Source organism: Lagopus muta, chromosome 1 (assembly GCF_023343835.1).
Source record: "Lagopus muta isolate bLagMut1 chromosome 1, bLagMut1 primary, whole genome shotgun sequence".
NCBI lineage: Eukaryota > Metazoa > Chordata > Aves > Galliformes > Phasianidae > Lagopus > Lagopus muta.
The window spans coordinates 111,100,782-111,122,703 of record NC_064433.1 but is presented as its reverse complement, the minus strand read 5'-3'; the positions used below and the strand labels follow the sequence as shown (position 1 = coordinate 111,122,703).

General features: G+C 37.9%; 1 protein-coding gene across 10 annotated transcripts in view; it reads right to left on the bottom strand.

Moving 5' to 3' along the window:
* Positions 1–6,349: 6,349 nt before the first annotated feature.
* CASK (calcium/calmodulin dependent serine protein kinase) overlaps positions 6,350–21,922 on the bottom strand; it is a 195,196-nt gene continuing 179,623 nt past the window's right edge. For 6 of the 10 annotated variants that reach the window (XM_048937643.1, XM_048937665.1, XM_048937703.1 and 3 more), the window contains 5 exons: positions 18,503–18,583; positions 18,328–18,408; positions 14,873–15,075; positions 12,541–12,624; positions 6,350–7,430 (listed from right to left, as the gene is read on the bottom strand). In XM_048937643.1, coding sequence (XP_048793600.1) covers positions 7,254–7,430; positions 12,541–12,624; positions 14,873–15,075; positions 18,328–18,408; positions 18,503–18,583 — 626 coding nt within the window. In that variant the 3' untranslated portion in view covers positions 6,350–7,253. The remainder of the gene's footprint in view (positions 7,431–12,540; positions 12,625–14,872; positions 15,076–18,327; positions 18,409–18,502; positions 18,584–21,922) is intronic. The other 4 variants (XM_048937650.1, XM_048937683.1, XM_048937711.1 and 1 more) reach the window with 2 other exon arrangements.

The window sequence follows — 21,922 nt, the reverse complement described above, 5'->3', positions numbered from 1 at the left end:
TCAAGGCCAGGTTGGATGGGGCCCTGGGCAGCTGAGCTGGTGGGAGGCAGCCCTGCCCACAGCAGGGGTTGGGGTGGGTGGGCTTTGAAGTCCTTTCCAGTCCAAACCATTCTATGATCTGCCAATTGCTTGCTCCACGTGCTTGATCTGGATAGGTACTGGGAACTCTACAGAAGTTAACTGTTACACATGCCTGTAGCTGAAAGGATATGGACCGTGGGCAGGCGAAGCTTCTCCATAGTCGCAGGCACAGGAATACTGGGGAGGTGGATGGAGAGGCTGAGGGAAGCTCTGGCAGTCAAGGAGGGGCATCATCCTGCATCGTGTTGTATAATTATAAAAATATAAAAGCATATAGAAAATTAAACTACTGAAAGATAACTTTATCATATATTCTTATTACAATACTGCAATACAGACATATTGTACTGGTGGTCATGGTACAGCTAGTGCAAGCAGAATTCAACAGTTATGCTTAGAGACGGGGATGGAGATTTCTCAGGCTGGCCTTCAAAACAAATTGTATTGGCCAAATGCTCTGGACTAGATACATTTCCAAAACAGTGTCAGGTTATGTTACATTCGTAAAGTCTTACAGCAGTAAAACCATTAATTGTGTGTGACTTCACATGATTTTATGCTAAAGCATATGAAGCTTTACAAATGCAACATATATTTTAAACACTGAACTTAAGATTTAAATATAAAGTTTCAACAGGCTGGTGTTTACAGCAAAATCAACCAATGAAAACTATCAGGATCTCAAGGGGACTCTGCGCTCAGATTCATGGATGTCTCCAAAGCATTCCCCATAGAATGCAAACTTCCCTGTGCAGCAGCTACTGAGATTTGTCCACCCTGGAGAAGGCCAGGCCTTCCTTCAGGAGACAATAGACACCAGTCACTGAGCTCTAATGCCTGAGCCCATTGGGTTTAGCCCTATTTAGTCCATTCTGAGCAGCAACAAGAACCCTTCTACATTTCTGGTTCCATATGCAACCAAGAGTAGAGTTTGTGTAACTCTAGGTAGACTCTGATGCTGTCTGGATCACCCTCAGTGATCTCCCTTTTCTAAATTAATTGTTTGAATGACGAAAACCTGGAAAACTGGAATGAAATTCAAAGCTTCTTGGAATGCCTGGGAGTCCCTCCATTGCCTTTGATGGATAAATATCCCACTGGTGGAGAACTCTAAATTACAGACAGGGAAAAAACACTGAGCTGAGTAACACAGAGAAGAAATCAAAAGCTTTCTTCACTCTGCCTCTGGTCTTGCAGATTTAAAATCACAGATCATATGCTGATAATATGGGCAGAGCAGAACCCTCTGACTCCAGCAATGAAACCATTTGGAGGCAGATGTGGGCAGAAGCTACTCCAAAAAAACAAGGCATTTTCCTGGGATCTCTCTCCTTTTCCTCTTGCAACATTCAGGAAAATACCATAATGGCTTTACTGAAACACTTGTTTTGATAAGTGAAAAATACTTCAGGACAGTCATCATGACTAGCTTACGAGCTTTTGAGACAAATATGTTTTTTATGCATTGTAGTGCTCACGTGTATGCATCTTTTTTTCTAATGTCAAATGAAAAGAAGAAATTTTGGAAATTTTCAACAGAAAACAACACAGTGGAATTTATCTTCTTTTGCTTAATGGACAATGTAAATATTTTTGACAGAGCTGTTGTTTTTGTTACATGTTTTGTTAATCCAGTATACACAAAAGGGTGTAAGGCGCAGTGAGGAGATGATTAGACATCTAAGACATTGAATTTAATGAAAAGGGAGTGAGTTTAAAAAGGAAAAAAAAAGAAAAACAAAAAAAACAAACACAACACCTTAATTTCTAGGATGGATTGTTTAGGATTCAGTTTTATGTGCTGCAAAACTGCTGCACACTGTAACATCTCCATTTTTTAAAATATAAAATATTCTACAATTTACTAATCAAGCTCTCCCCACCTCCCTCTAGTTAATACAGAGATTAATCATCAAATGCCTTTTGTAATAAGGATAATGAATATTACAAAGATGAAGAATGTTAGGAAAATGCCTATTTCTGGAATGGACTGCCCAGGGAGGTGGTGGAGTCACCGAGCCTGGGGGTGTTCAAGGAAAGGCTGGATGTTGTGTTGAGGGACATGGTTTAGTGGGAGCTATTGGGAATAGGTGAACGGTTGGACTGGATGATCTTGAAGGTCTTTTCCAACCTTGGTGATTCTATGATTCTATGAAAATGTGTTGTTTGTGAATGTGAAGCCACTCACTCCCTCCACTCACTTACCCCTAGATAAACTCCAGAATAACCCAATTCTGCTGTCCTGCATCTGCATGAACTTCCTCCAAACATTCAGTGCATATAGCAGATCTGGGCATGGGTTGAGTTGTCCCTGCTCTTTTAAAATTTGGCTCATTCCTTGTTTCACTGACTGTGACATTCAGCACAATCCAAATACTGCCTTTGCTTTTCTCAAGGCTTGCCCCACTACCACAGCCATTTTGTGAAGAACTGGGAGACATCTCCATCTGGACGGCTGGACGCGGAGGAAAACACTCATGTTGCAGCTTCTAGATGAATTATGCTTCAAAGCAAACCGCTACCAGCTCAGTTAACTTCCACTACACAGGTACAGGTTCAAGCCATGTATTAATCATAAGAACATAGAGATGTGGCCAAATTTATTTTGCTTGTATCTAATATTCCCGTACAACAGAATGCATGGATGTGCATATACACACAGTTTTATTTTTTCTTTGAAAGGGTAAAACAACATGAGAAGTGATCAGTTTCTTCACTGTCTAGAATATTACCTGAGGTCTCAGTTAAAGGAAACACTTCTATCTCCCAGATACGAACTAATTATTTATGTACTTTTCCAAATGATGACATTCTGAAATAATTCCCTTAGAGCTAAGAACAAGAAAGGAAGAAATACTGACTTCAGTTTGTATGTGAGCCTAGTGGCTTCAGTATCCAGTTACAAAACATCCAACCCCTCTGAACGCTGCTTAGGCTCTTATGTCTCACCTTCTGTTTGTCCTTTCAGAATCAAGTGGGTAACCTTGTCAGTGATGTTTCTGAAGCAAGTAGAGATCTTATCACTCAGAACCTGGTAGTGCTGCATCTTTCTTGACCAAAATTAAATAAAAAGATGGAACAATAAAGTTTTATTGGTGAGATCAAAAATGCCCCTCTGATTTTCAACAGCTAGATGCTAGAGGCTGCATGGCAGTGGCCAGTATCATCTAAATTTAGTTACCATTTCAATAAAATAATCATACCACTCTGAGACATTAAATAACCTAGTGTACTTATACTATGTTGAGGTTAATGAACATTCATTGGACCAACTTAAGACCCTGACATCATAGGCATTGGTCAGATTGAGGAAGCATACTGGTAAGATCAAATTTTCTTCACAAATCTATGAGCTCCTGTACAACAATAAAGTATAAAAGGGGCAGACAGAAATACTTCTTTCTTTCCAATCCCAGGGCTGTTCCTGAGGTCACAGACAGCATAAATTCAGAGAAGTCCAAGAGGCACTCTAAATTATGCAGTGATATTTACAATACTAGGAGGCCCTTCTCTGGTTGGGAAATGGAAAAAGAGATTCTAACGTCAGTTCTGCACCTTCATGAGTCTTCCCTATATGAGCAAAACTTCCTGCTGAATTTGTAGCAGCTTTTTGTCTTCTATTTACCACACAAATAACCCAGATGCACCAACAGGGTTTGGGCAGGAAGCTGGGAAGTGTGGGTAGGGCAAACTGAGGCACTGTGGACTTGCTCTATGTTGTCTATAATGGTGCTGAAACTGCCTCAAGGAGCTCAGGGGCTGTATGGCTGGGCTGCCTGGGTGCATCCTAAGTGAATCTCTTGCTGTCTAATGTTCCTACAAGGAAAACAGTCTCTGGTGAAGCAGCAGTGCTATCTGATGTGCCTTACTGCGTGCAGGTCTGGAGCCCGCAGTACAGGAAAGACAAGGAACTGGTTAGAGGGTCCAGAGGAAAGCCACAAAGATGATCAGAGAGCTGGAGCACATCCCTACAAAGACAGGCTGAGGGAGCTGGGCTTGTTCAGCTTGGAGAAGGCTGCAGGGTGACCTCACTGCAGCCTTCCAGTACCTAAAGGGAGCCTACAAACAGGAGGGGATTCAACTCTTTACAAGGGTAGATAACAGCAGGACAAGGGGAAATGGTTTTAAGCTGAAGAGGGAAGATTTATGTTGGATGTCAGGGAGAAGTTCCTTGCTCTGAGAGTGGTGAGGTGCTGGCACAGGCTGCCCAGAGAGGTTGTGGATGCCCCGTCCCTGGAGGTGTTCAAGGCCAGATTGGATGTGGCCCTGGGCAGCCTGGTCTGGTATTAAATGGGGAGGTTGGTGGCCCTGCATGTGGCAGGGGGTTGGAGATTCATGATCCTTGAGGTCCCTTCCAACCCTGGCCATTCTGTGATTCTGTGATTCTAGTTTTTGTCTCTTGTTAAAAGGCTATACAGTGGGAATTGAAGACACAAAGATTTCCAAGGTAGTCTTTTTACAGTGTAATATTAATTGAATAGTAGCTCCACTTAGGAGAAGAAAAGTATACTAATTCTATTCAATCACTACTCATGTCATCTACGTAAGGCAGAAGCACCCTCAGGGGCTTTATGAGTTTTCTTTTCTTACAGACTGGATATACAGAATCTTCAAGAAATTCACATGAACAGAGCCAAAAGTTTGCAGTCAAAACATTTATGGTGAGCTGAATCCCAATTATCACATTTACCTTACTTGTTTAGTGTCATAAACAGTTGAGATGAAGAATGTGTCACTGAAGTCAAATACCAGTGCTTACCAGGTAAGTTTGTATTTCTCCACCGCACGGCTTTCAGTAGGTCTTCTCGTCTTTGTACTTCACTGGGATAAGAAGTGGTTGCCATCACCTGGATGAGCTGAGTTAGCGGGCAGTGCTAGCACTGCAACAGTTGACCTACAAGAACACCTCCTAGGATGCATCCAGAACTAAAATGACACAACAAGACTACTTGAAAAATTATTTTTTATGCTCAACACAGTACACAGCTTGTACCTTTTAGAGGGGTTAAATTCAGAACAGGTGAGCAGCTGCTATCAGTCTGATTGGTTCCCTCTTGTTGTCTGGCTTCCTTATGCCTGGCCTACACAGACCATTTCTCATCGTTTTGCTTCCAGTCCTCCACACGCTGTACACTCAAGGGATGTGATTACGGTACTCGTTTTGGGACTAGGGCTCCAGTCATGGCATAAATGAGCTCTGCATCAGAGTAAAGCTATGGACGGAGCTCCCTGCTGTCTCGCACGCTGCCAGCTGTGCTGTGAGGGCTGCACAAAAGAAACATGCTGCCTGGTTTTGGCTGGAGCTTTACAAGAAGAATAGATTTGGCCACCTGACCTGCAGCAATAGGCAGAAGAAAATGAGCAGCTTTTGCACTTGATGATTATTGCCCTGATGATAAAGTGAGAATATTTCCTGATGACAGAAAAATTCTGATTACAGGAAATGTGGTCCCACACAACTGAAACAGCCTACGGATAAATACAGCTCATAGTTCAACTTAAGGACAAATCCTTTGAGAACACTGTGTAATTTTAACATAAATGCTGAACTTCATACTGTAAAACAGCACAGCCAACAGAGCTTTTAACACAAACCATGGTAAGGAACGTTTCTGACACCTAGAAAGAAGCTGAAATGCTTGCTTCTGTTAAGCATTTTCAGGAAAAACGTAAACCATCTGGGCTGGTGAGGGCATGAAGAAGGGAAACAAAACATAAGCTCAGCACATTTAATTACTTTTTTCTTCCTTGGCTCTGCTCTGATTCTAAGCTGTGCTCGGAAAGGCTAACCAGAGCCCCAGTGCTCCTTTGCCAGGACCTTCACTGAACAGGCTTCAAGAAACCTTTTCTCGCTGCAAGAGGCACTGATTTGTTCTTGGAACTCCCAGCGATGAAATGAAGGACCCAAAAGCATTTGGTTGTTGAACACATAAAAGGAAGTATATTTAAAATAAAAAAACTTGGTCAGACTGTAGCGTCAATTACCATTTTGAAGGAATTTACAGGGCTGTTTTAGATGAGTCTTTTGGAATAGTCAAGTTTATCGCAATGCCTAAACTGGTTTCTTCATTGCACAGTATTTTCTTTTAAAATGTGTGCATTTTTAAACAATTACATACATATTAAAAATCAGCATTTCTCTGCTTAAACTTAATTAAAACGTTAATACTCTCAGACAACACAGATCTGAAATGGTGAAACCAGTAATTGCCCCCTCCCACCTTACAACAAATTAAATTGAGACAAAATTACAAACACATTTCACTACATGATTATTATTAATAAAAATCAGTTTTCTTTTTTTTTTTCTTTTTTTTTTTATAAAGTTGCCCAAAATGCAAGGGATGTGCATAGGTTTACAACTTAGTCAGAATAATATTTCACTTTATTCCCTTGGGTACATTTTCCCATGAACGGAATGTACTTTGCTGTAGATTACAGTTTTTTTTTTCAACACAGATACACCAACGGCATGAACGCTTGCGACTGTCCACATGCATTAAGAGTCAAGACCCAATTTCAAATTTCTAAAAGAAGTTTTACAGAGTTCTTCAAAGAGACAGTATCACATTAGCTGGATGTTACACAAAAGTACTTAAAAATACTACCCTAAAAAAAAAAAAAAAAAAAAAAAAAAGCGAAGAAAGGCCTTTAAAATTTATGAATTTGTTTCGTAACCACTAGACTAATTATTTCAAATAAATAAAGGAAAGTATTCCGATCCATAAGATCAGACTCTAAAAAGAATGTAGTGTTCCACCCCCAAGTTAAGGTAACAGAATCATATTATTATTACTATTAAAATAGATTATAGAAAGCAGCATCTATTTTGTGCAGTTTTTAGGGGCCCTTGAAATAAAAAGCTATGATTTCCAAAAATATAACATTCCAAAGGACTGAATAATACATACATTTAAAGATACACTTTATTAAAGTTTAGGAGAAATGATTAAAAAAAAAAGATACTGTCTCTTTAAATTAGTGTTTAATTTTTTTTTTTTCCCTCCTCCTATCTATTAGGACATGACAATAATTATAAATTTAGGTCACACTACATCTAGGTAGTCTCTAGGGGCCAAGACCTGCTGACACAAGGTCAATAACGAAGAGGTTTTCCATGTATGAGGTGGTTCCCAGTAACGCCAGGCTTTTCCAATGATCTCACGAGTGGCCTAATAGACCCAGGAGACCGGCACCCACTGCGACGCTGTACAAACGAGCTCAATGGCTTCCTCCAGGTGCCTGATTGTTTCATCAATTTCATTGTTGATAATTGTTAGGTCAAAGTAGTGTGCATATGTTCTCTGTAAGATTTCAGACTCCTTTTGCAGGCGCTGAAGAGATTCATCCTAGTCAATGATGAGAAAAGGAAATGGGAGAGGTAAGTTGGATCATTTCCTCTACTTTATGACAGTTTTCTAGCTGTTGCTTACAAAGAAAGCAGTCAAAAAAGCATAAGTGCTCTAGAGACCCTGCCTAATTCTCTGGAAATTACAAGTAAGAAATTACACAATTTCTGTCTTGAAACTGACATTCAAACACAAGTCATTTATTGACGTTACTTGAGACAAAAGACAAGTCTAAAACTAAAAAGGCAAGGATGAAAGCTAATAGAAGCAGCACAATATGGAGCTAAAGAGACCATACGTGAGTTAAACAAACAAAGTGCACAAATTCAAGCTACGTGGCCTATGTCCAGGTAAGAGCACAAGAAACAGGACAGGGTATTTTGTCAAGTATCAGCCATTCCCAGTTTTGGTAACAATTCACTGTTCAACATCAGTCTTCTGGGTTTACTTTCTTCAACCACCATTTGCGGATGAGGAAGTTCTCACTCCATGTTGCCCAGCAGTTCCTATTTCAGTATTTCCTATATCACATCTGGCATCTCTCAGCATGTTGTACTGAAGACCCAATCCCACAGTTCACACTTGAGAAGGGTCAGCCACCTCAGGGTCAGTACTTCCCAGGGTTTTGTGTCCATTTCTTAAGGGATTAGCTCCTGCCAGTTTGGTACGTGCAATGCCTAATTCTCTGTAGCTAGCAGTGCTATCATAGTGGGCTTGCTTGCTGGGCCTGCATTTCTGAGAGACTGCAGAAGTCTTTCCTCTAGGGTCCTGCAGTGATCGTGTTATACACCTGAATTCCCTTCCTGCAAATTCCCTACTAAATTAAAGGAATAATTTCCTGCCTAAAATGCCTAAAAGGAACTTTGAAATGGCCACATGAATTCCTTACCTTCACACGTTTGGAGTAAAAATGGAATTAAGCCCTGTATGAACAGCACAGACTCCTGCTGTACTAGTCATCCTATATTGTCACCCTACTTGCTCAGTCAACTGGGATACAGCCAGTTGAATAGCCTGTTGAAACAGTTCTTGGCTGTAAGAAGTACAGAAACAGTGTCTATAGCTAGCTTCACAAGAAATTATTTTGGGAATGGAATTGTATCCACCTAGTATGAGATACCCCTTCCACACCTTGCTTTTTTGTGTGTGTGTTTTGTTGGAACTTCCCAAGCATTTGTAGCTATAGCAACATTTTGCTGTGAAATGGCGGCTTTCAGATCCTCTGGGAATAACCTGTGTTGAGACAGTTCTCCTTCCCTGACACCATGAAACCAACCGCTTCCGGAGGATGTCTTCTGAGCCAACTTACAGTTCTGCTTCTTTCTGAAGCTGCAGCCCCAGTTGGGGTGTGAACGTGGCCTCCATCTGATAATCACTTAAGACTTCATTCAAGGTCAGCCAAATATTTCTCCCACACGCTTCTATATAGGGCATGCTCCTTTTATGGAGCATCATGCACCTATAGCAAAGCTTGGCACTTCTGTAGAAAAAAGCAGCATGCTGTTCTTGTCAATTTCCTCAAAATTTCTTAATTAAGTCTTGACAGTGAAGATCCTAGAATATTCTCAAGAAGAATAATTGCTGTGCTCTCAATAATGCCAAGGAATAAGATATTTACCAAAATGTTTGGATAGCTGAAGACAGACGAACAAGTGGCTACAACTTCATTAATTTCACAGAAGGGAGCAGAATGTCTGCCTCCTCTTCTACTGTCAGTTCTCCCGTATGACATACGGGACCAGTTGGAGGGTGTTCATTATCTGGAAGAGATTTTTCTTCCCTATTATTAGTCTTCAGTCTGCTTTCATAATCCTATTTGAATCTCCAGCAAATCAGGGACAGAAAGGAGTGAAACAAGACTGTCATCTGTGACATCCCTCGCACATGTGTAATGGCTGCCAGTGATGTTTTCAGCCTCCTCTCTCTTTGAGGGTTGTTTTTTTTTTTTCTCTTAGAACTAAAGAGAACAACAGTTGCCATTTTATGAGTCAAAGCACAGGTTAACAAATTACTTGTATTTCCTCGTAAAGCTGTGAACAACTTACAAAGAATTTGCTAATCTTGTTCAAAGAGATGAAAATTCCTCAATTTCAATAGAAATTGAGAAAATTTTCTTCAGAAAAAATTATATTTTAGCTATTGGAAAGGAGAAAGAAGTTACACATTGCTGAATAACTGAATGAAATGACTGGAGCCTGTTAATAATTCCTCTTTGCTGCTGAACAGGAAGATAGAAAACAACTAGAGGAGGGATGAACTACTCAGCTGTTCCGTGATATGCTCTCTGCTCTTTCTCTTTTACCAAACTAATGACATCATTTAAATCTTCTTTGTGATGAAATAGGTGAGATTTCTGAGATTTCCTATGTGATTCAAATAGGTCCTGTGCTTTGAAGAATTGCTTATAACGTAATCCCACATTCAGTAATTAAGCATAATATTTTGCTTCCTAATTAATTCCTACTGTGTGATCCTTGATTACTCAAGTATTTTATGCGTTCTGTAGTAGGCTAAAGCATCTCAAGATAATTACCTTTAAGACCAGGTCTTTGCTTTGACTTTTATCATGATGTTCAGATGCACAGCTCTAATAGTAGAAACGTTACCTTCTTGATCCTTCTTAGCAAATAATTCATACTACAGCTATTACAGCACAGGTATCTAAAGCCTTTATTGTATTAAATTTTTATCCCAATAGCAAAAAGTAATGTTGAACGTGAACGAGCAAATCTACATTCTAAAACTACTAAAATAACCGGAACTACCTTCTCAGCCCCTAGCTGGTACTTACAGGCAATTTTCTGCACCATTTTGGCAGCTATGTACAATTAGTACGAGTGCAGGAAAATGAAAAAAAAAAAAAGCAAAGATGAAATTCAAGAAAGCATAAGGGGAAAAAAGGACAGTCATTTACAGAAGTGTTCTCAAAAGGCGTATGTAAAATAAACAAAGCAGGATAAGAGGATAAGCAGAAAGGGATACTCAATATGCACATGAAACTTTTCAAAAGTAAGAATGAATGAGAAATACAAAACACACTCAGAAATCTTGTTTGCTGCCACACAGGCTGTTAATGTGCAGACAGAACTTGCATCTCTCCCTTCATGCAGCAGAGAAAATCTTGGAAAATAGGATGCTATATTTTGGTAAAGTCTCTTGCTACTACCATTTCCTGCCCCCCTCCCTTTCCTTAAGTTTAACTGATTCATAAATTAGGATGCCATTTAAATATTGCCCCAGTCCAGCAGTTCATATGCCTGAGGATCTCTGCGTGCACAGTGACTTCAGTCACAAGAACTTAAAAAAACCATATACTTCTTAGGGCATGAATGCAAATATTTAAATGCAGTATGTTACTTTTATTAATGTGTCCAAGGCAAAGAAATGTATTTCCCCACCACTACTATAAACGGTACGTTTCTATCCTCTTCCCAGTACGTCATGGAGAACATTTTCTTTGACATATTAACTGCCTCGAATCTCTCTGTATTGTATCCTACTGCTAGAAGACTAACAGGTAAATAGTGCTGGCAAGTGAGTGAGGCAGCAGAAGACCATATATAGACCAAATACAGAGTAACAGAACAAAGTAATTACATAATTCTACAGCATACCTGGTCTAGCACTACTGTAAGTGCAATGATTTACATACACATCCTAAGAATATATATATTTTTAAAGTGATGCTATGCCATTTGCTTGCACAAAGGCATGCTGTCCACCATATTGAAAATCATATTGATCTATAGCATATGCCAACATTAGCAGTTAGAGAAACTGTCACTTCACTAGTATTGTTAACTGTCATGTCCTGAGACAGTTTATACATAGTGACATTCATCAGTTAATGTAACAAGACATTATATGATATATTTCACTGCTGTGGAAGTGAAAAGATCCTTCTTCCCCCTCTCATCTCTTTTCTTGGCTATACACTTTCACCATTTGTTCTGGCACTGGTGATTGTCAGAGCCTTTTTGAGCTGCTTGCAAACTGACAAAACCCAAATTGAGAGCAGTGAACAGCAGCTCACTAAAGGATCTGATATGTGCTGCAGCCAGTGCAGATGGGCAGTACCAGTCCAGAAACAAACTAGAGAGAACCACTCCCTTCAGCAACAGTGAACTAGGAGAATGCATCAGCTGCCAGTAAAACTGCAGCTTAAGGCCAGTGTTATCGCTCTCCACTTACCCTGAAGGATGATTATGTGTATTTAAATATTTTTGTCTTGTTCCTTATTTCATGCAAGCCTCTAGAGTGATGCTGTAGTTTTGCTGTAGTTTTGTATTTGTGATACTGTAATTACATTTCTATAAAAACAGCTGTTGAGACAAAGCTTCTGACTTTATTTTTGTGTGATAAAGGAACATCTGGGAGGTTTGGAACAAATTCATCCTTAAATCCAATTAATTAAATACCTTAGTAATGGAGTTTAAAAAGGCTGAGCAAATCAAGAATTTGTACAAATATTGTTCGTCCTGTTGTGAGTTAAAAGCAGAATTGCATTATAGCCTCTTTGAAATCAGTAGCAGCTGTGAAACTCTACATAAACTAAGTAGGAAATTCAGGATGTATACTTGCACAAAGTTAACATTATCTCACAAGCAAGTAACCCTTTGGTAAAAGCTGTTGTCCAACTCTTAAGAGAATGATTTTTGAAATTAAGAAGCTTATTTCTGATATATATTTGCTGGTCAGAAAAAAATACTACAAGATAAAGGTGGGATGACACTGCAAATCTATTCTGTAGTTCATGCCAATTGCAGTCCAGCGCTAGCACTGCAACTCAGAATTGAGTAACTTTGGTTAACTGAGTAATTTGTGCTAATGATTTGTCAAGGATTTGGAAATGAACCTTTGGGTAGAGCAGGGAATAAAGAAAAGAATATATATATATTTAGAATACATCATGTGGGTCCTTTAACTTGAAATTCATATTCTGAATTAGAAATATCAGTTGTTAAAGAATGAATATATCTCAATTGACTTAATAATGCTGCCCTTCAACTGTCCTTCTACCTCTCCAGCTACAAAGAAACTCAGATCTGCATCTTAGAATTCCATCCTTAATTTTGTCTCTGATAAGACATTAATTTGTAAGATGCCATACCTCATTAATGCCTGGGGTAATCGTAGGTGCAGCAATAAAAACAACAAAAGGAGCAAACTCTGCAGTTCTCAGGACCTTCAATGCCTAGGGTGAAAGAAAAAAAAATCTTGAGAAGAATCCCCCAACAGTCAATGTCAAAATAGTTACATAAGCAGAAGATAGAAAATCATGACTTATATTAGCAATTATTTGTTTTTCACTGATCTGGAGTCACAACCTTGGTAATGCAGACACTTTTTGTGTTATTTTATGTTTTTTGGTACTCAAGCAATACATTTACTCAAGCATATATTTAAAGTAAATTTTAAGACAATGAAAGCTTCTGCAGGTTCACAGAGGTTCTTCCCATAGCCTGAAAGAGTGCAGAATTCTGTTTACATTTAAAAGGAATGGTTAACACCATGTTTGGGAAAAAAAAAGAAAAAAGAAAGAAGAAAGTGATGCTATAAATAAGGGAAGAAAAGCAAGCTGTATTCAATATTTATTTATCTATCTTATTTTCTGAAGGAAATGAAAATATGGGAGGTCTTTAAAAAGCTAAGAGCAGTAGTGAGCATAGCATTAATGCTGTAAACACTGCAGTGTGCACCTGAACTATGCAAAAGATGGGTGTTCTTATCGAAACCTTGGCTTAGTTGTAACTTTGCTGCCATAAGTGAAACTTTGCTTCAAGCTACAGATTGAAGTGTAGAATAGCAACTAAATATACCTTAGCTCAACTCAAATACGTGGACAAGAAAGCTAAAGAACACTAAAGGTCATCAGCTTTCTTTTTAAAAAGCAATCCTTCCTTTTTCCCAGCCTAATGAGGTTTTAATTTCTGGTGCTTGAAACCCATATATGGGGGCTGCTTTGAAAGCAATGTCTCCTATTTTATTCTTGGGCTCACAACATCAGAGGCAGATTTTGGTGGGATGGCAGTAGAGGCTGAACCTTCTCAGCAATATTCTATTACATTTTGTTGCTGTGAGACAGATGGCAGCAGAGGGATGGTCTGATAAAACCCAGTGGCACTCATTGATGCTTGCTGGACATTTACAGATACCAAATGGTGGTTCTGAGCACAGTGAAGTGATGAGTGGTGCATTTCAGCAGTGATAACAGTGATGAGAAAGACAAGCCATGTTCCAGACGGCCATGCAGAGTTTTATAAATGCAGCATGGAGGCTTTTGTTCATCACTAGTGAAAATGCAGAGCTAGTGCTGGTGACTATGTTGAAAAAAGTGTTTTGTAGCTGAGAATTTGCTCCATCAAATAGTGTTATTGTACTCTTTGTATCTGTTGGATTGTCCATGGAAATAAATAGGAGGCACTACTTTCAGTATGTCCATCAAGCTCCTCAAAACAAAAGAGACAAACGCCACATATGAATGACATGGAAACTCACATAAAGACAAATACCAAAGGAAAACAGGCAAGTGGTGTTAAGATTGCCAATTATTAATTATTATTATTAATCTATTATCTATTATCAATTATTATTAATCTATTATCAACGGACATGGTGGCATAAAGGAGCTGAGACAGATGCATGAGGAAGCTGGTAAAGAAAGAGGCTTGTCCTTTGTTGGCAGAAGTGCAGGAAAATCAGATGTTATCAAATGTGAATTAGTTGGGCTGTCACCAAATGTAAATACATTCTAATCAAGATTAAAATGGCTTCTGAGGTATGTACTGCTTCTGAACAATCCAAGTTGAAAAGATTTATCAAGAGATCTCACTTTTAACAGCTGCTCCATTTAAGCTAGCGATAAATGCTTTCTCCAAAAACTGTTCAATGCAGAGTTTCATTTTTCAGAATGGTACTACATCAGCACACTGTATGAACTGTGCTAAATAATTCAGTTGTTTCTGTTCTTAAATGAATTTTTGAATCAAAGAAGAAATCAGCAAGCAAAAATAAATAGTTAGCACTGGTCACAGTTTTAATTTCTTCTGTCCTACTTCCTTTGATAGGCATGTATAATATAAACATCACTTATGTCCATATTCATGTAGTTCCACTTAACAAAACATACAAGTACATCACTGTGAATTAAAAGTCACAATTACACAGATGCTGCAAAGAAAATACACCAGAATTTTTCACTGAAGATTTTATACAATGAATGAACAAATTTTTGTTTCTTGAGAGCCTGATTTTCTGTTCTTCTCTCTTTTGAAAAGTATAATACTTTTAAGACAGAAAGGAGTTTCTAAAGTAATGACACTGATTCGGTCATGTCTAGTCTTATCTAGTATACAATCACTGATGAAAATAAATACATCTCAATAAAATAATAGTGAAGAATTTGTGGTAAGTCCCATTTTCATCTACTTATTATAAGTTACCTGAGGTTCTACATCAAGTATTGCAATTAGTCCCTGCTCATGGATCTTCCGTATTGTTTCCAGTTTTGTCCCATACATTGCATCCTCATGGCTGCCATATTCCAAATATTCATTGTTTGATATATCCTGCATCATTTGGTCATGTGATACAAAGTAGTAATTTTTTCCATTTTCTTCATCTTTCTTTGGAGGTCGGGTTGTGTCTGAAAATAAAATATATTTTTTAAGACAAAAGCAGTACTAGGCTTACACGTGGCATATCTAGTGGTTTATCAATATTTATTCACTGAATGATGTAGCCTGCTAATTCATATGTAGAACAATGAAGTGTGAGCTGACGGGAGTCAGAGTAACAAGGTCTAGGAAAAGTGGAAGGCTGAGGGATATGTTGGGGAAAGCAGGTGACTGAGGGATGTGGAAAAGAAAAAAAAAAAAAGAAAGGAAGAACAGAAGGTTGTAGTTAACCTCTGTTCGGTGAAGATGGTAAGATTCTTATTAGTTGCTTTCAAGACTATTCTTCTACAGTTTGTTCTTCATCTATGGTTAATAGGCCTGATCTTACTGCTCTTCTAGTTTCTAAACCATTCCCTTAAAATCCCCTAGGCTGTAGGGGCCCCTTTTTACCCCAGAAGCAATACGAGGTGAAATCCTTTTTCTTTAATGGTCTGTATTATGGGGCAGAGTGCACCTTCACCAAAGTGAGAGATTACACAAAATTAGGAGTGGGTGATAGGACAGTCAGTGCCTATGCTGGCACCCAGAGGAATCTCAACAAGCTGGAAAAAGTTGAACACGAACCTATGGTGTGCTCCTGCTGCTAAAAAGCCTAACAGTATCCTGGATTGCATTAGGCAAAATATTGACAGCAAGTACAAGGGGGTGAACCCTCTCCTATAACTGAGCACTGGTGGGGCCACATGAGTGCTGAGTCCAGCTCTGGTCTTCTCCAGGACAAGAGAGGCATGGACATGGAAGGAGTTCAGTCAAAGGTCACTGCAGCATCTCAAGGCTTAGAGAGCTGGAATGAGAAGAGAAGGCTCAGGGGCTTCTCATCAGTGAGTACAAATATCAAAGGGAAGGTGTTAAAAACACATAGTCAATTTTTTTTTGCACTGGTGCCCAGTACCAGTACAAGAGGAACAAACTGGAATGCAGGAGGCTCTATCTGGACATTGGGAAGCAATTATTGTGTAGGTGATGGAGCACTGGCATGGTTTGCCCAGAAAGTTTGTGGAGTCTCTTCCTTGGAGATCTATCTGCATGTGGGCCTGGGCATCCTGCTCTGTGTGTCCCTGCTGGAGCAGGGGTTGGAACACACGACCTCCACATATAGGGACCTCAACCATTCTGTGATTCTGTAGGCCATCTGCTTCTCTTTTCCTCACGGGCACAGTTACATTCACTTATCTCTACTTCTAATATTCTCTGACAAACTGATTTACTTTCAGTTTTCCGCTCATGTTTATGTTGGTAATACAACATATGAAACACCACATTTCTTCGCAATCTAATCTCATAGGATCCAATCTTATCATAATTTTCAAGTATTAAAAAGATTGAACTCATTTTCCATTTTTAAATACGTCTATTACTATTCTGAGGATTACTTAGCAATGTATTTTGCTAACAGTACCGGTAGTTTCTTCTGAAGTTGAAAATTAGTATTATAGATCAGTTATTATTTTAAGGAATTCAAGAACAATGGACTACATAAAACCTTTAGTATCACTATTCTACTCACTGCTGTCATAGGTCTACTAGAACTTTCCTCTTTAATTGTCTGCATTTGTTAAAACTTTTTTTTTTTTACACTTATATTCTTATGTGGTTTCCTTCAGAGTGTGAAAGTATAAAAACTGCATGAAGGCCTGACTGTGGTCAAGACAGATAAAACTAGTTAACAATGACTTATTTTTCAAATATACTGCTTCTTCACATCTATGTAGTAAGTGACATATGGCCTACTAACCCTTAAACCACCAGCGTGACGTCTTTTTGACCTTTAAGATCAAGTTTTCAGTGGCTAAATAATTTTTTCATAATGCATGCTGCTAAATACTACATACAATATACAGCCCACCTCAGGAGTAACCTACTCTTACCATGGTTTTTCAAAAGATTGAAGAAAATGCAGTAAGAATCTGTCCCTGAGAGATGAAAAGAAATAAATCAACTACCCACAGTCAGCTGAAACACAGGTGATGCCCCCATCATAATTAAAGTCTGTGATGTATTTTACATGATTTATTTCAGATAGCTAAAATAAGGGATTAATTGAGGTCCCCTAAACGCGAGCATTAGGTCCATAAACACAAGTACTGTGTTAAATATCCTAAATGTGCCTTAAATCTGATGCATCCATGCAGTGCAATCAGGTATGACACAGGAGCTAACACACCTTCTGAAGAGGGGCTGAAGGTTAAAATGATGTCTACAGCAGTTATCAAAACATTAGAATGATGCTTAAGCACCTGGACTGCACTCTGATTTGCAGCTAGTCTCTTCAGTTTTCTTATATGATCAGTGAAACAATTTAAATGCTTCCACAGGGCAGGAACCTAATGCAGGCAATCCAAGGTATGGCCTTCATAGCATATGTGAGCCTGTTTTATAACTGAATTTGAAGACAAAGTAGATATTTCAGCTTCTGCCTCCTCAGAACAATACACATAGTACTTGAGAGAACCTGGGCGAAAGGTACATTTAAAACATTTATTACTTTTTGATTCAGATCTTTGTAATGGAATACACATTTCCTGATTTCCTATAGTTTCTGAAGTCAGCCTAAAACAAGACAAGAGTGGGCAGATTTAGCTGCTGGGTGGGCATGTTTTAGAATGCCTAGGCTTGAGGGAAAAGGCTGTATCTCCAACAAATAACGTAGTAGAATATACAGTTCCTGCCATGGGACTGGCTGAGACTGCTGTGAAGGAAAAATGCCCCTGTGTTCTTGGTAACAACCCATTTGGTGAGCTGTGAAGTTAACTGCATTTTCTTTTTCTTATTGTCATCTCTGGGAATTTGAGAGTTATTTTAATATAATAGCAGTACTCAATGCTAGGCTGTGAAAATTAATTTAAGACGCTTAGATAAGGTATACCTTAAAGTTTTCCTCTAAATTGAGTAGATTTTTCTTCTCATGGGAATTATACAGATTTTTTAGCTACATGGCTGTTTCACTCTTAACTGTTAAGTTAACACAGGAAAATCAGCAATGTTTTTGTCTTCCTTCTTAATAAATTTTGTGAATACTAAGAGACATTCAGTGTAGAAATAGTGTTACTTAGTACACTCTTTGAAAAAACAAAGCAAGAAATATTCCCAGCCCTTTCACCATTCACTCTTCCTTAACAAAAGATTCACCTCAGTAAAACTGGAGACGTGTGGTACTACCATGGGACTGCTGTCAAGGACGCTACATACAGTTATGCACTACATTGAACATTGCTACTTACGAGGAATGGGGTAAGCAAATCTGTCCGGATGTTTTGTGATGAGTGTGTTTTTTATGTGTCGTCTTCCAACGCCATGTGCACCTAATCCACAACACAAAAAAAATCATTTATTAGTCTTCCGCCACAAGGGGTTAAAAAATATGCTGTTATATTCAGAATAATAACTCGGAATTACCTAGTAAGACTAGTGTTTTCCTTTTGAATGCTGGCAGTTTTACTACTTCTTCATATGTGACGAGATCTAATTGATCAAACACTAAAACACAAAAGAAACCCCCAGAGGGATAAGAAAAAAAGGCATATTAAGGATGATAATTAATTGTGCTACAAATTGTCATTTTAGCAAGTGTTAGATTCACAATACAAAGCAATATGTTATGGAAAATAAAACCATTTCATATGTAATTTTAAGAAAACTGTCCATTAAGAAAACTGTTAAAAAGCAATAACACAACTACTGAAATGCTCAGGAAAATTTGCATGTCCTTTCATGCAGTATTCAGCAGACCACAAAAATCAGCTAAAATGGCATGCTATTCACATTTGCATTCCTAAGAAGTAGCAATACTAAAGAAAATCTGTAGACAGTGACCAACACGAATACAGTATGAGAACATCTATTTACACTGAAGATAGGGATACTTTCATACTCATGTTTAACAAGATCTTTGAGTAATCATGATTTTTGAGGGTTAATTCTTTGTGATATTTCTTCTTCAAAACAACTACCACATTACTTGTAATTAGAGTTCTCTTTCAACACACGTGCTAGTTAAATTGACATGCTTTTAAAACTTTTGATAGAACAAAAAGTGATGACATTACATAAAAGAACCTCCGCCATATTTAGGGAAAAATTGTAAAAGTATTATTTCAGAAATGATTTCAACTGCAGTGAATTCATTCTGTCATGCCTACCAATCTATTGTGAATTGCCAAGATATGTAATGATTGACAAATCAAGTTTTGTTCATAAAAACACCTTCTTACTCTGTCCAACAAGATCTGTGGTTGTTTTTGCAGAATTCTGATTAAAAAAAAACCCAAAAAACAGGAGGCAGTTGACTGTATTTTTAAAGATTAAAGCAATCAGCAGTTAGGAACAGAGTAACGTGCAAGAGTTTACAGTTCTGTACTTGAATGCATTGTAAATAGAAGGGAGAGACTGCATCTTAAGTATGACATTTTTGAGTTTTTCCAAGTCCCAAGGTGGTGTATTCATTTGAACTACAACCTGTCCATCTTTTTTTTTTTTTTTTTTTTAAAAGCAAAAATCTGGATATATTCCTCATTTTTCTCTTGCTTCTCATGGTCCAAAACCCCTGTTGTAAGTAGGCAGGGGAAAAGAGATTGTTTTTGCTTTCTCCAGTTGTCACCAACTTTAATGGTCTGGAGACATTCTGACTGTAGAGCCTACCAGAAAGCACATGTTTTGTACTAAAGTCAAAGCACCAAAGGGTTTTCTTAATATATTTCTTTTTATAGGGCAGATGTTAAGTCCAATGGCACTGTTTCTACCCCAGAAAAAAGTACCATTACTTTAATTTAGTCAAACTACAAATTAGTCAATTGACATACTTGACTCTTTAAGGACTTGAAAAGATACGCATTTGAAAACTTCCTAAGTTCCTTTGAAGCATTTTGCACTTCATGATGAAGAAAAACCTCTTTCAACCTTTCCCCAAATATTACAAGATAAAACAAGCAAGAAGTTAGTCGTGTTTTTCTTCCTCTCCACAAACTACAAATAAGGAATGCTTCATTTTTGCAACTTCGCACTGTCTAAATTAACTAAATTCATTTCATATCAGAAAGACAAAAATCTACAACATGCTAAACAGTTTTACCGTTCTAACCACTCTGGTTCTACCATTCTAACTATCTACTGAGAAAGGTGTCTTCTCCCATGAAAAAAAGTCAATCCTTTATTTTCTTCTTGAACAAAACCATGTTATGTTAGATACAGACAACAGGAGCAAACAACAGAAATGGTACATATTAATGCCTTCATCACAAAATTAGTAGCATGAAGAAGATACGTCTCAGTCTACATGGAGTTACCTAATGATTGTAGGGTTTTCAAGCACAAAAGAAAATGAATCTTTTTAAAATATACACAAGATACGAGGAATACGGGATACATTTAAAGACTGAACTTTTAATGCTCCTGTGTTACTAGCTAATAAAAAAAAAAGGAGTTCTTGAAAGGAAACAGTAAGAAGCAAATAAAGAGGCATTGTCACTTGACAGGTTACTTACATGCACAGAGGCCATTGGGAGTAAGACAGCATGAAAAATGTACAGGGGTCATTGAGATATGGCTTGTAATATATTAGTAAAATAAAAAGTATATGCACAAAATAAACTTTACCATGCAGTAGTCTAAACACGAGGCAAATAAATCACATTAAGAAATGATAAACATATTTTATAAAAGCTTGGCAATTTTCTACATTATGCATAATATGACGCATAGTTCTAGCATGTTCTGAAGAGTGTTCTTTTATGAAGTCCTGCAATATCATTTCAGAAAAATTAAAAAAAAATGTAAATATCACTGCAGTATATCCCTAGAGATAATCTCTGGAGCATTTGTAGAAATGCTAATGAATCTTGAAACGATTTTTTTTTCTGTAGCTTTTGGTTCCAAACAGGTTTTACAATGCTAAGAGGAATGATCAAGAAGATATCTCTTGAAGGACACGCTGTTCTATTATCAAGTATGGAGGAAAGAAAAATTGGATGACTCATTTTTCTTATGAAGGAGAATATACTTTCTGAAATGTTTTTAATTCTGAAACACACACACATAAAATCTGCAAAAAGTAATGTTGCAGTATTTCTCACTAACAATATCATATGTGATATTTTAAAGAAGGTAAATTCACTACTAAGTTCATTAAACCTAATAAATTCACAAAAGCATCACATCATTTCAGTGATCCTCTTAATATCTACATACTTCTTAAATCCCTGGAATGTTATTGGCATCAATTTTAGTACCTGAAGGATACAACGACCAATAAAAATTGCTAACTGAAATACTAATCCCAGTTTGATTAACTTTTTGACTTCTCAGGGGGAAGGGCAAGAACATTTTTAAATAATTATGACCTCTTCAAATGTTTATATTTCTAATTATAATTCATATGTTTATATTTCTAATTTTTGTCAAACTCTGAAAAGTCTCCAAAAGCACTACCATGGGCAAGCACTAAGGCCATCAAAACATGCAATCAAATGTTTGTCAACCTTGTCCAAAAAGCCCCCCTCTCATCACAACAGTGATATCAATATATTACCCTCCTTTGATGAGGATTTAATTGATACAAAGTCTTCAGGAACAAAATTAGCTCAGTGTATTGAGCTAATACTGCAGACATACCCATCCCTTTGCAGCACGCCATGTGTAGTCACACTGACATTATTAACTACATAGTTGCATTTGTGAACTGTACTGTGAAACTTGTCTGTTCTAAACAAAAAGTGTTTTTTGTTAGGTTTTTTGTTAGGTTGTTCTTCAGCTAGTCCAGTTAACAGCATGACCGTGCACAGTTATACTGGCACAACTGAAGAGAGTAGCATGCTGTGGAAA